This window comes from Camelus ferus, chromosome 4, assembly GCF_009834535.1.
Source record: "Camelus ferus isolate YT-003-E chromosome 4, BCGSAC_Cfer_1.0, whole genome shotgun sequence".
NCBI classification, from domain to species: Eukaryota; Metazoa; Chordata; class Mammalia; order Artiodactyla; family Camelidae; genus Camelus; species Camelus ferus.
This window is the reverse complement of record NC_045699.1, coordinates 68422558-68435716: the sequence shown is the minus strand read 5'-3', so window position 1 is coordinate 68435716 and position 13159 is coordinate 68422558. Positions and strand designations below refer to the sequence as shown.

General features: G+C 49.6%; 2 protein-coding genes across 5 annotated transcripts in view; one reads left to right on the top strand and one right to left on the bottom strand.

Annotated features, from left to right (window-relative positions):
- SLC25A25 (solute carrier family 25 member 25) overlaps nucleotides 1–5294 on the bottom strand; it is a 31158-nt gene extending 25864 nt beyond the window's left edge. The window contains exon 1 of one of the 4 annotated variants that reach the window (XM_032478538.1): nucleotides 4926–5294. In XM_032478538.1, the coding sequence (XP_032334429.1) occupies nucleotides 4926–5180 (255 nt within the window). In that variant the 5' untranslated portion in view covers nucleotides 5181–5294. The remainder of the gene's footprint in view (nucleotides 1–4925) is intronic. The other 3 variants (XM_032478540.1, XM_032478539.1, XM_006181880.3) reach the window with 3 other exon arrangements.
- An 839-nt stretch (nucleotides 5295–6133) lies between these two features.
- Nucleotides 6134–11010, top strand: NAIF1 (nuclear apoptosis inducing factor 1). Its single transcript, XM_006181876.3, has 2 exons — nucleotides 6134–6907; nucleotides 8611–11010. Exons 1-2 carry the CDS (start codon nucleotides 6397–6399, stop codon nucleotides 9081–9083), a joined length of 984 nt encoding a protein of 327 aa, XP_006181938.1. The 5' UTR covers nucleotides 6134–6396; the 3' UTR covers nucleotides 9084–11010.
- The last annotated feature ends 2149 nt before the right edge of the window (nucleotides 11011–13159 follow it).

Below are 13159 nucleotides of genomic sequence, written 5' to 3'. Positions count from 1 at the left end.
CTAGAGAGCCCAGCCCTGTCAGCTGACAGGAGCTGGTGCTGTCCCAGGGGCTCCACACCTTTTACTGCCAACCATCCTTTATTACCCCCCACCCACCCACCCACCCACCCAGGCTTTCTCCTTCCTTCTAGTCCATGTTTCATCTTAGCAACCTATAAAAAAATATAGCTGATTACGACTAACTCTGGGCATCTTATTTTGAAAGACTCAATATGGGGAAAAGTCACTTGGTGTTGAACACCTCTGTGTCAGACCCTGTACCAGGCTCTATACGGATTTCATCTAACTCAACCCCACAACAACCCACTGAAGTAGTCCTACCACCACGATAAGGAGATGGATTAGGAGACCTGGAGAGGTTGAGTGACTTGCTCAAGGTCACATAGCTTGCAAGCGGCAGGGACAATACTAGAACCCAGATTTATACCACAAAGCCTCTAGTGGGGTTTTTTAAACAGTTTTATTGAGATACAATTTGCAGGCCATACAAATCATTCAAGTGAGTGTACAATTCAATGGCGTTTAATATATTCATAGATCCATGCAACCATCGCCATGGTCAATTCTAGACTGTTTTCATCACCTCAAAAAACAAAAAAAAAGCATACCTATTATTAATTATCACCTTCCTATCTCTCTGTTCCCCTCAACTCCCAGGCCCAGGCAACCACTAATCTACTTTCTGTCTCCACAACTTTGCTCATTCTGGAGTGTCATAGAAAATGGATCATGTAATACATGGTTCCTTGGGACTGACTTCTTTCATTTTGTGTCATGTTTGCAAGGAAAGCCTGCACTCTTAACTCCAAGGTACACGGCCTCGGTGAAGGGACCGTGAAGGTGCGGACAACATGTCATGTGGGAAAAGCCTGGTGAAATCTATGGCTTTTAGCAGCAGCAGAGATTGTAGGAAGATAAGACAAATGTTTTCAGGGACCCTTGGATCACTTGGGGCAAATGGGCAGCAGATAACAAGCAGACGGACTTCAGCCTGGTCTAAGAAAGGACTCACAATGAACCTGACTAGGTCCACAGACGAAGGGGCTGAATGACCCTCTGTGAAGGAAGCCACAGCAGCAATGCTCCCCTTACTGGGTGGGAGGCCAGCCTATAATGGCCAGTGACCCATCCACACCCAAGACTAATTTGTTTGGTTCTGCCAAATTCACATTAGTAAAAGAAGAAGGGGTTAAAAATGGAAAGTCTGCTCTGATTTAGTTTAATGAAACTAGTCCTCTCTGAGTAGTTTTGTTCACTGAATTCATCCCACGGCTGTGTGCTCAGCTGGACTAGAAGTGAATACCAGCCAAATATTTGCTTGTCTCATTTCCCTGTGGTTTCTGTGAGGCTTCAACAATTGATGACTCTTTGAACATCAAAGGAATTCACCACTTGAAGCTCCAGATCAGGCCTAATCTGGTATACTATTTATTACTTGGTCTTAGAATCAGGGTACCTAGCTCCACCTTTCCAGGTATCAACTAATTTTTAAAAATATCTTCTAGATGACTTGAGGATAATTTCTTCATGCCTGGAACCAATTTTACAGCAATATAATAACATAGTCAGTTTTTTTTTTTTAATTTTTTAAAGTGGGGGTTAGGTAATTAAGTTTATCTATTTATTTACTAAAAACAATTTTTTTAATGGAGGTACCGGGGATAGAACCCAGGACCTCGTGTATGCTAAGCCTATGCTCTACCACTGAGCTATACCCCCCCTACAGTTAGTTTAATGTATGAACTCAATCCAGTCTGCAAACAGCATTTTTGTCTGCATTTTTCCTTTTCTAATGGGTCATTATATTATATCAAATTATGTCCACCCCTTTTCTACAGAAATGGCTCTTCTTAGCCTATCTTATCTAAGTCCAGCTACTTAGGTAAATACTTGCCCACAAATGGCCAAACATTTAAAAGGTATAGAGTTCAATAATACTGTCTGATTAAGCAACACCAACTTGACATTAATGATCTTCCATTCAATTATTTCAAGTCAACAGAGATTGCCTCATGTATACTGCTCAGGTCAAGGGGAGAATTAGGGCAAGGTGGATTCTCATTTTTGACAGGATAATCTCTGGATAATCTTGACACCTATTTTGGGAATAACAGATGGGGTTCTAAATGGATTGCTCCTCAAGTTCTCCCAAAAGTCCAGTTTGTGAGGCTTAAACTCGATGGTGTGTATGCAAGTCTCTGAATGGGCAAACGCAACCACACCATCTTCTAGTAATCCTCACCTGCATCAAACACAAGCCCCTTGGGAGAGCCTCACAAGCCTGAGCTAAAGAAACAACTGTTGACATGTAACACAGCTTGTGTTCTTTCCTTAACTGGCTGCCCGAGTTCTAACCTATGTTATTGTTTGTTTTCAGAAAAACATTTTGTTTGGTCACGTGGAAATGCCTTAAATAGGCAATGCTATAATTAGCTCTAGCTGAAGTCTCATCTCTTAAAGTTGCTACTATTGTCGTCATCTTTTTTCTTTCCTTAGTAAACTCTTCCCTTCTTTTGTCCCCGAACAGGCTTCGTGCTCACATGCCCTTTACAAAGAAAATTTCCCTGGCTGGCTGCCACTGGTTTCTTTGCCCACTGCCATTTTAAGTATATTTTCCTCGACTGTCCCCATTTCTTCTGAAACAAAGGCAGATACCCAAACCTGCTGGTTTATTTCTAAAGAAAACTTGACCCAAAGGTTGTAACCTAGCAGGAGGCTTTGTACAGTCACAAGGCCTGGGTTCATCCATCACCTACTGAAAAGCACTCAGTAGGTGATAGCTGATTCCTGTGCAAACCCGAGCCTCTCCGACTGGTCCTACAGGGTCACACAAAGAAGCTGCCAAAGTTTGATGCTGTGGTTTTCAATACCTATTCCTGAGGCACAGAACCCATTTCGAACTGAACGGCCCTCCAGATTCTTTTTTGCCTTTGCTAGCTCTGTAAAACTGCAGCACAACTTTTTCTGCATTGTAGCTAATACTGATACTACTGCAACAGGAAGTGGTGGTGGTGGGGGTCAGGAGGCAGGCTGTCTTCCTGTTGCCCAGCTATTTACAAAAAGGAAGGTTCTTTCTTTAATTCTTAAACTGTTTGCCACAGAACTGACCTGTGCTCCTCCACAGGTAATAACTGAATAAAATGGATCATTCCCAAGCTCTCAAAGCTGTATAATTTCCCATTCAAGGCTGAAAGAGTTGTAGAAACAGAGTCCATACTAAATCCACACACCAAAAGAATAAAAGAGAATTGTTTTAGATCATAGAACTTAGAGCTAAAGATTTTAGAGCCAATGTGACCCCAAAGGGCTAGGCTCCCTTTGGTTAATCAAAAAGGTTTTCCTTTCAACACTGGAAAGAAAAATGATCACTTTCTCCTTATTTGTCCTCAGAAATTTACTGCCCCCAAAATGGATTAAGATCACTATCAAACGTGCCACAAATTGAAAAAACACTGTGATTCCCAGTTGAGGCACAAAGCATGGTATAAACACCAAATACACTCCCACAGCCAGATGCCCTCAACATGCCTAGTGGCATATACAATGTGGTAGGTTCATAAAAGCAGAAAGGTTCACCTAGGCCCACACCTTCCTGAGCCCACAAGGCACAGACCCTCTGAGTTTAGCCATCCTGTCTTTCCAAGTGATTTATTCATCAGTCATGGATGAGAAAATATCCAGCTCACATCATTTTCTATGAAACACACTTTAAAAGATTTTTTTAAACTTGTTTCTAAGGCTCTTGGACTTAACCCAATGATTTTATCTTGCACAGTGTTATACTTGGTCTTCCTAGGCTCATCCTAAGCAGGTGAAATATCTTGGATGTTGATCCAAGATATCTTGGACATGAGTTAAAAACACTTTACGTACACCTACTTGACAAATTGGCTTAATTCACTGGCATTTTACCAGATTTTTTTTCACACTTAGCCATGAGAGATTCTCTAATTGTGGTATGTATAAATGGACCAAAGGAACTAACCTAGAAGAAAAACAGGTTACTAGGTAAAGTACTTGGTATTCCTCCTCCAGGTTATAAATCAGGTTAAGCCACAGTAAATGAAATACATGGAAAAGGGTAGCTACAACTAAAAAGTCACATAGAAAAACATATGAGAAGCAGGGCAAGAAACAGCCTCTGCTAGAGGTTTTTATATAAAAAGGACAGCACCTCTCTGTCCCCTTCCCCCTTGGCCAGGAGCCCACTCCAGGACAAGAGTAACAATATCCCTCCTAGGTGGACCACACTTTTACCTTTAGGAAGAATTTCCCCCTAGAAGCTTTCACTTTAATCTGCAGCCCTGTAGACCACAATCCCACCTCCTGGATAAGCATGTCAGTGGGGATGAGTCTAACTACCCACATGTCACCAATCTGCCTGAAACCCCAGTTCCCATTTTTTTTCCAACTCCCACATGTTTCTGAGAGGAACCAGATCAGGGCCCACGGATGGTATGGATATGAGAGAGGAAGGGGGGGTGCCCCTGGAAGAGGATGGATGAAACCATTTAATGGTGGCTAGAGGGAACATCAAAGCTTAACCCTGAGGTCAGAGGTGACATAGGGCAGACTCTTGAGACTTGGCCTTCTACTTTGAGGAAAGCCCGAGCAAGAAGGGACTTTTCTACCAACAGAATACCCAGGGGGTGACCACCTGTACCCAGTAAGAGCCTTTCCCCCAGACCCAAGCGCTCACAGAGATTAAGAATAAGTTCCACTCCCACCAGGGCATAAGTGGGGTGTCCATCTGTCACCCAGAGGGTTCCAGCTAGCCCGTGAGGTCGTCCACCAAGCCTGCCAAGATCCAAGGGGCTGCCCAAGAAGCCGGTGGTGCAGACCAGACCTATCACCTGGACCTCCCGGAGATGCTGGGGCGCAAAGGGGTACCCTCCCCGCCCACGCAAACGGTGCGCGTTGTCTACCTGGAGCTCGCCCTCGGTGCGATGCAGTCCCAGGCGCCGAAGCCCCACAGCCAGGTCGTTGACACACAGGCCGCCGTCGCGGTTGACGTCGAGAGTCTGGAAGAGGCTCCACAGGCGCAGTCGGTGGTCCGGGCCCCCGCAGACGGCGCCGCCGCACGGGTCCACGGACGCCGGCGACGAGGCGGACGACGAGGCGGCGGCTGCGGCGTCCGGCGGCGGGGAAGCCACGCAGCGGCACAACACACTGCTCACCATCGGGCGCGAGGTAGGGGCGACGGGCGCGGGGCGGGAGCGGCGGGACGGCGGGGAGAGCACGGAAGACACGCGGGTGTCCTCAGACGGCTAGCGCGGGCTGGGAAAAGCCGGCAAGCTGGAGGGATGGGCCGCTTCCGGGAGCCCCGCCCCGCCGCACGCCGCCTGGGTGGCTCCGCCCCCAGGCAGGACGCAGGCCAGTCACAGACCCAGACGGCACCCCTTAGGGGCGGAGCCTCTCCGAGGACTGCCCACGCAGCCTTAGACTACCCGGATCAATAGAGAGGGCGGGGCGATCCCCCTCTCAGTCTCGGGCCGATTCAAACTGAGGGAGGTGGGGATTGGCTGAGCCGGGCCGGAGAGAGGCGATCACGCAGTGATAGGCAGAAGTTTTGTGATTGGCAGGCGGAAGGACCCCGCGTCCCAGTTCCATTGGAAAGCACTGTTTAGACAGTGGCATCGTAAGGATGGGAGGAGCTGTCGTGTACGGGGAGATCTTGATCTCCGGCGGCAAATAGGATTTACGTGAGGAGCAATTGTGAACTGTGGTTGTAAGGCAGAGTCTGCGCCCTTGGGTGGAATTAAAAATTAATTGGCCAACGGCTTAAGGCCGAAAGCACTAGGGATCCTTAGGAGGCCGGGTCTGGGTAATCTAACTCCCTAAACCACCAATAAAATAGCTGAATTTAACGGCATAAAAGTCGTAATACTGATGATTAAACGACAGAACGATTTTCCAATGGAACTGAGTAAAGGCTAAGTTGGGTGGAACGCTCTGCAGCGACAGACACATCTTTAGACCAATGATCAGACCAATTACAATAAGCAGGCGTGCCCTTTAGCTGAGCGACAGATCAAGGGAACCAGTGATCGACCTGATATCTGAGCCGCGACCAACAGGGAGGGCGGATTCCCTTGAAGAGGCTCTGGGAGGCGGGACGAGGGGAAGTGGGCGGATCTCCGCACACCCCGGCGGAAGAGGCAGATTCAGGAAGCCATTACGCAGCTGGCTGGCAGGGGCTGAGCCGGTCGGGGCTGGGCCCTACGCACTTTGCGTAGCGAGGGGGGTTACCAAAGGCCTGGTGCTTGGCCCTGGGCAAGCCCGGCCTATCCCCCGTAGAGGGGGGGTGGGTGAGGAGCGAGGCTGAGGAAGAAGAGAAGGGGAATTGGGGCCGTTAGGGGATTATAATTTCTTTAAAAAGCAGGGTTGGGAGAGGTCATGGCCGTCCCAGCCAAGAAGAGGAAGATGAACTTCTCTGAGCGAGAGGTGGAGATCATCGTGGAGGAGTTGGAACTGAAGAAGCACCTGCTGGTGAACCACTTCAACGCTGGGGTCCCTCTGGCTGCAAAGAGCGCGGCGTGGCACAGCATCCTGAGAAGGGTCAACGCCGTGGCCACCTGCCGCAGGGAGCTGCCTGAGGTCAAGAAGAAGTGGTCTGACCTTAAGACCGAGGTCCGTCGCAAGGTTGCCCAGGTCCGGGCGGCCGTGGAGGGTGGTGAGGCCCCAGGGCCCACTGAGGAAGACGGAGCTGGTGGGCCTGGGACAGGTGGGGGTAGTGGCGGCGGTGGCCCTGCTGTAGCCCCAGTACTGCTCACCCCCATGCAACAGCGCATCTGCAACCTGCTGGGCGAGGCCACCATCATCAGCCTGCCCAGCACCACAGAGATCCACCCCGTGGCCCTTGGACCCACGGCCACTGCAGCCGCAGCCACGGTCACCCTGACACAGAGTGAGTGACCTCTCCCGCCCAGTCCGGCGTGCCTAAATGGGAAGGGCCAGCAAGAGCTGGGGCAGCCCAGGGAAGGTTGGCCGCTAAGGGTCAGAGGTCAGATGGGAGTCTTGGAAGACCATGAGGCCTTCCAAGAGCTTCTCCAGACAGAAGTGATCTTATTCTCTCTGGGACTTCCTCAGCACACAGTCTGGACTTCTGACAGGCTGGCTTGCTCTCCAGTGTTTTGCCACCATTCAAGTCCATGACTGAACCATGTGGTCCTTGAAGACAGAGACCATGTTTATATCCCTACAGGACTTATCACAGGGCCTGGCACATACTAGGCCATATTTGTTGAATGAATAGGTAGATGGACATCGATTCTGGACAAAGACATTCCGGTTTTCAGTGTGGTGAATATTTATCAGGCACTGCTGAGGAACTTGTTGTTAATCTGTTCCCGCATTCCCTCATCAAACAACAGTGCAATTCTGTGCCAAACCCTGTGCTTAGCACTGGGATTATCAAGGTGTCTAAGAGATAGGCTGGTTATATTCTAGTCAGACAGTTAAGACACATGTATGAATAACTGCACCGTCAGTTGGGAGAACCTAAGGACTCAAAAGAGAAAGGGGGCTTCCTGGTGGGGGTGGGGGCACACAGTTGTCGCTGGCATTAAAGGATGGAGAAGACTGATCTTTCCCCCACGTGTGGAGACCCAAACAGCCCAGTCAGAGTACCTTTAAAGGTTCTCAGCTACAAATGACAACAGAACTCGCTTTGGTTGGAATTTTTAGTTCAGATAAGGGTTTGAACCAGTGACTGTTAACTGCTTTTTGTGATGGGCTGGAAACTGTATCACTCAGTGATTCCCAATAGGGCTTGAGGGAACTGGGTGTGTGTGTGAGTGCCATCCCCCTGTGATGTCATATTTCTCAAGGACATTGAGGTGGGAAAGAAGATCAAACACTCGTCTACATCAGTTGCTGTTCTGGAACAGGCAGGGCCTTTAGGTATTTCATTGACCAAGGTGGTCAAGGAGATGGGGAGGCATTTACTAGGTACTTCAGCTCCTGCTGCCCCTCTCCCATCTCCTTTTTTGCTTGGCCATGAAAGACATGGAAGTCAAGAAAGCAGCGAAGGAGGTAGGTCTAGTGTGGCTGCAAACAGTTCCTGTAGAGAATCCCATCCAGGATGCCTGCTGTGTGCTGGCACTTCAGGGGACATGTGGCCCCGCCTTTATTAGCCAGAAATGGCCCAGTGGAGGGGTTATGAGCACATTAGACTTTGATATTAGGGAGACCTGGATTTGCTTCCTGGACCTGCTAAATGAGCTGTGTGACCTTAGGCAAGGCACTCCATGTTTGAGTCTATCTCTTCGTCTCTGAAAATGACCTCTGGATGTCATTATGAAGATTCGTGGAGCTAATGAGTACAAAGGGTTAGCACAGTGCCTGGCACATAGTGGTGCTCTACATTTTTGGCTGGTCTTAGTATTAGCATCTTTGCTTTTGCCAGATCTGGGGCTGGCCCTTTGGTTATTAAGTAGATTAAGATTCTAACCCCCTTAGATTCTAGATTTATACACGGAAGGCTGTAAAGCTAGAGGAGACCTGAATTCCCCAGAACAGGGCTTAATGGCCTCGTCCCCACCCCACATGGCCAGCCTCACTCTTTCTAGAAAGTGACCTGCCCCTGCCTTTGCTCTCTCTCTCCCACAGTCCCCGCAGAGACCACCTATCACACGCTGGAGGAGGGAGTGGTAGAGTACTGCACGGCCGAGGCCCCCCCGCCCCTGCCGGCCGAGGCCCCAGTGGAGATGATGACCCAGCACACGGACGCCTCGGTCAAGCCACAGGCGCTCAAGAGCCGCATAGCCCTCAACTCAGCCAAGCTGATCCAGGAGCAGCGGGTCACCAACCTACACGTGAAGGAGATTGCCCAGCACCTGGAGCAGCAGAACGACCTGCTGCAGATGATCCGCCGCTCCCAGGAGGTGCAGGCCTGCGCCCAGGAGCGCCAGGCTCAGGCCATGGAGGGTACCCAGGCAGCCCTGAGCGTCCTCATCCAGGTCCTCCGGCCCATGATCAAGGATTTCCGCCGCTACCTGCAGAGCAACATGCCTAACCCCACCTCTGCCTCTGACCCTGGACAAGTGGCCCAGAATGGGCAGCCAGACAGCATCATCCAGTGAGGGCCGGGGGTCGAGCCAACCTTCCGCTGTGATTGGATGACACCGCCATGGTCTTGTAAGTGGGCTGTGCGATTGGCCTTAGGCTAGGGCCGGCCATGTGGACAACTCCCAATGTGAGAGACATTTAGGGGTCCACTGTTTCTGAGAAATGAAGAAGAAATTGTTGGGTTCCTGGGACCCCAACTCTCTTACCCCCACCCCTGGAACTGTCCTGCTAACAACCTGAAGATTGGGTAGGTGGGGGTCAGGCGCTGGTGATGGGGCCCACGTTGTCATGAGCCAGGGCTTGTGACATGACCCAGACTCAGACCAGAACAACTACAGGGAAGGCCGTCACTGGGGGCCGTCTCACAGCCGAGGGTCTGTGCTGAGATACCCGCTGCCCCACCCAGGTGCCGTCCTTTCAGTAAGATGTCCGTGGTGCTGGCAGTGGCACTTCTTCCTCCCTTGGGAGGCAGAGTGACTGGTGGGCCTGAGGAGGAAACCCCACCCTTATCTCCTTCTCACTGTGCCTCAGTTCTCAGGGGACTCTAGTTAATGCCATGCTCTCCCCCAACCCCACCACACCCAGGCACAGCTGGGTGAGCTGCCCCTGCTGTGCACCCAGGCTGTGGCCTGCCGCAGTGCCGGGTGCGGTGGGGACAGCTTGGCCGCCATCTGGTCTTCCACTGCGTCCTTGGGCAGCCCTTTGGTGGTTTGTCCCGACAGCTTTGACTCAGGTCAAGCATCAGGCTTTGGGTGCTGTAAATGTTACTTCCTGCCCCACTGCAGTGGGTCTGAGGCTTCTTCCAGAAGGCTTCCTGGAAGCCAGTTGTATTTATTCTGTACATGGACCCCTCTGGGAAAACCTATAGGACCTCTGAGGGCAGCTCAGACCCCACCCTTCCTCCTTTCCTCTTTACTGACTGTGCGTTTCCAAAACTCAGTGCAGAAAAAAGCCTGCCCAGTATCGTATCACATCCTGGACTCCTTTCTCACATCATTCAGCGCCTCATGCTTTTGCGAGACCCTCACTGATGGGTTGGGTGAATCTGGAGGCCTGATTGGCCCTGAATGTGCAGCGTGGGAGAGTTGAAGCTGACCTAAGAAGTGGGATCTTGGACTTCTGTGCTCGGGGAAGAGCAGACCAACCTCAGAGTGCTGAAGGAAGTGGCGTTCCCGGTTCTGTTCTGATGCTTTCTCCCCATTTGTACAGACTTTACCCGGATGGCATTTGTCTGTTTCATTTTCAGAATCACCATCGAGACCCTTGCATCTTCCCCAGTCATTTCCCAAGTTTGCCATTTTGTTGCCAATGCCTTGGCTACACGTGACCGATAGTTACAACTCGAGGCTCCAGATCTCAGCTAAATAATGAAGGTGCTGCCCTTCTGGGCACGTTTAGAATCGCTCAGCTCCACTGTCGCAATTACGGGAAGATGCCCCCAAAGACGATTGAGCAGTGACTTCTACACCACCAACCTCTCTGTGGGGGACGTGTGCAGTGCCAGCTACAGGGCAATGGAGAGGAATCAGGCTGGTGAGGGAGTTGGGTGGCAGCCTGTCTAGAAAGCGGCGGCCCCTGGCAGCCTGGGCACCCACCCTCCATGGAGTCTGCTGGCTCCGGCAGAGAAGCTTCAGGGACTCCCTGAGGGTTTGCAGCTTGGTTTGGTTACTTTCTGGGATTGGCAATCTGAACCAATGTTGTGTCTGTTCCAATTGGGTATAAAGAGGAGGTTTAGATCACTTAAACTGACTGGTTCTTTCCAGGTCATAATTTTAAATTAAAGAAATACCACTTTTTAAAAAAAATACACATATCTGTGTCTTCACTGGTTATATATGGAAGAGGTATGGGCTTGCCAAGAGCAAGGGCCGGCACACTATGTCGCACAGGTCAAATCTGGCCCCCCACCTGTCTTCGTAAATAAAGTTTTATTGGAACACAGCCATACCCCTTCATTTACTTAATGTCTGGTTGCTTTTCTGCTACAACAGCAGAGTTGAGTAGTTGGGACAGAGACGTCTGGGCCATGAGCCAACAGTATTTACTCTCTGGTCCTTTCCAGAAAAGCCTGCCCATCCCTGGTTTAGGGCAGTGCTTCAGACTCTGGATGAGCATTACTTCGGGGTGTTTGTTATATATAACCAATTCCTGGCCTCATGCAAAACCTAGAAGAGACTCCTGGAGGGAGAGCTCTAAGAATATGCATTGTAAACAAGTTCTCTGGGTGATTCTCATTTTTCTGAAGATTAAGAACTTTGGCTCAGAGGCTAGACTTAAACTCAGCTGGAATCGGGATAATGCCCCCAGGGAGTGCTGGTTCTAGGAGTTTCTTCTGAACAGTTGAGAAGTCCTGCCAAGCAGAGATTCTCACTTAAGATGGGCCTTCATTCCGGAGGGAGCCCAGCCTTTCTGGACATGGTTATCACTCTCCAGTATTTAGTGATAATAAAACTGACAATTATTGAGCCCCTACTCTGGCCTTATAAGCATTACCTTATTGACTTCTTGCAACAGCCCCATGAATTAGGTACTAATGCTGTTTTCAGTTTACAGTTTACACTGAGGATCAGAGAGGTTAAACAACGTGCCTGAAGTCACACAGCTACATTATCCCCTGGAGTGTCCCATATTTTTAAATTGCTGTTCTGAACTCTTTTCTGTTTTTTAAACACCTTTGTTATGGTGTGATTCCTGTACAGTAAACTACACATTTTTGAGACGAACAATTTGATGAGTTTTGATAGATGTAATTGCTGTTCTTGACTGTTAATTACCCTGACCTTGCTGCCAGTGAGATATGAAATCACTTAGAGATAATCTGAGCCTGACCTCGAGTTTCCAGGTTAAATGAGGCGGCCTAGAAGGCAGCTTGTGTTATTGTTCTTCTTGGCACTTGAAAGGGAACACAGTGATCTCTCCTACTCCCTATAGGCTTTGGACTTACTTACATAAAAGGGAAAAAGGGTGGCTTTGCATCTTGATGGCGCTCGTGGAGAACAGTCACTTATATGGGAGTGATTTCTTTGGAATCCTTCCTGAAATGTGGAGTTTTGTGTAAAGGAAATCCTCCAGGCCACTGATGCTTACTACTTCAAGTTTTGAAATCTTCTACATTTTAAGCCATTTTGTTGGAAGTCTTTCACAAAGATTCCCTTTGTGAACTGTATTTTACCCAGAGGTTTCTTATTCGATACGGTTTGCACAGCAGGTCGGGAGAGGCAGTGCTTCGACATGGGCTCTGGCAGGTTTGGGCTTGAGATGGGCTCCACCCCTTATTCACTGTGTCTCAGCTTTACTGGGCCTCAGTTTTCTCCGTTTGGAAAATAAGGATGCTGAATGATAGTCCTTACCTGACAGGGGTGATATGGGGTGTTACACATTTACTGAGCACTTAGTATGTCCAGACACTGTTCTAAGCACTGTATGTATGACCACATTTCACGAGATCATGCACGGAAAACACTGAGCGTGTGCCCAGGACGTTCATAGCAAGTGCCCAGTAAATACTGGCTGCTGTCATTATCAGCGCAGGATCTGATACTCTGGAGAGCTAACTAGGGCATCTCTTTTTGAGATCACAGTGAGAGCTTTGTCAAAAGTGGCTTCAGCCAGATGACAAAAGATGTGACCCTGGCACTAGAGGGTTGCCAGGGCATGGAGATCAGAGAGTAGGAAGGTCTGAGGGTAGCCTGGGCATGGGAACCAAGGCCAGTACAGGGAAGAGCTGGACACCCGGAGACTCTGGTACAAAGGTTCTGAAAGAGGCGGGTTGAGCGAGTTGTCAAGAGCTGAGATGCCACGTTCTCAGTAGTCTCTTAAGACAGCAAGCTGAAATGAGGGTAACAGTCAAGCCTTCAGTCACTTACTGTGATGGTATAAACAAGGGGAGAAAGCGCCAGCCCCCCAGTGTCCCAGTGTTCCCCACGGGACAGGGCCAGCCAGGGTCAGATGTGTTGCAGATAAGGGATCATTTCACTGCTGAGGGACGCCCTTGCTTTATGGACTTGTGTGTGTGTTCTGGCGACAAGGGTGGGAAGGGCCAGGAGTGGAAAAGTTGTGAGTACTGAGTCAGAACAAAGTATCTCCCCAT

Coding starts and splice junctions, on each gene's coding strand:
- NAIF1 (XM_006181876.3), top strand. CDS start 6,397: ATGGCCGTCCCAGCCAAGAAGAGGAAGATGAACTTCTCTGAGCGAGAG. Junction 6,908..8,610: donor CACGGTCACCCTGACACAGA/GTGAGTGACCTC, acceptor TCTCTCCCACAG/TCCCCGCAGAGACCACCTAT.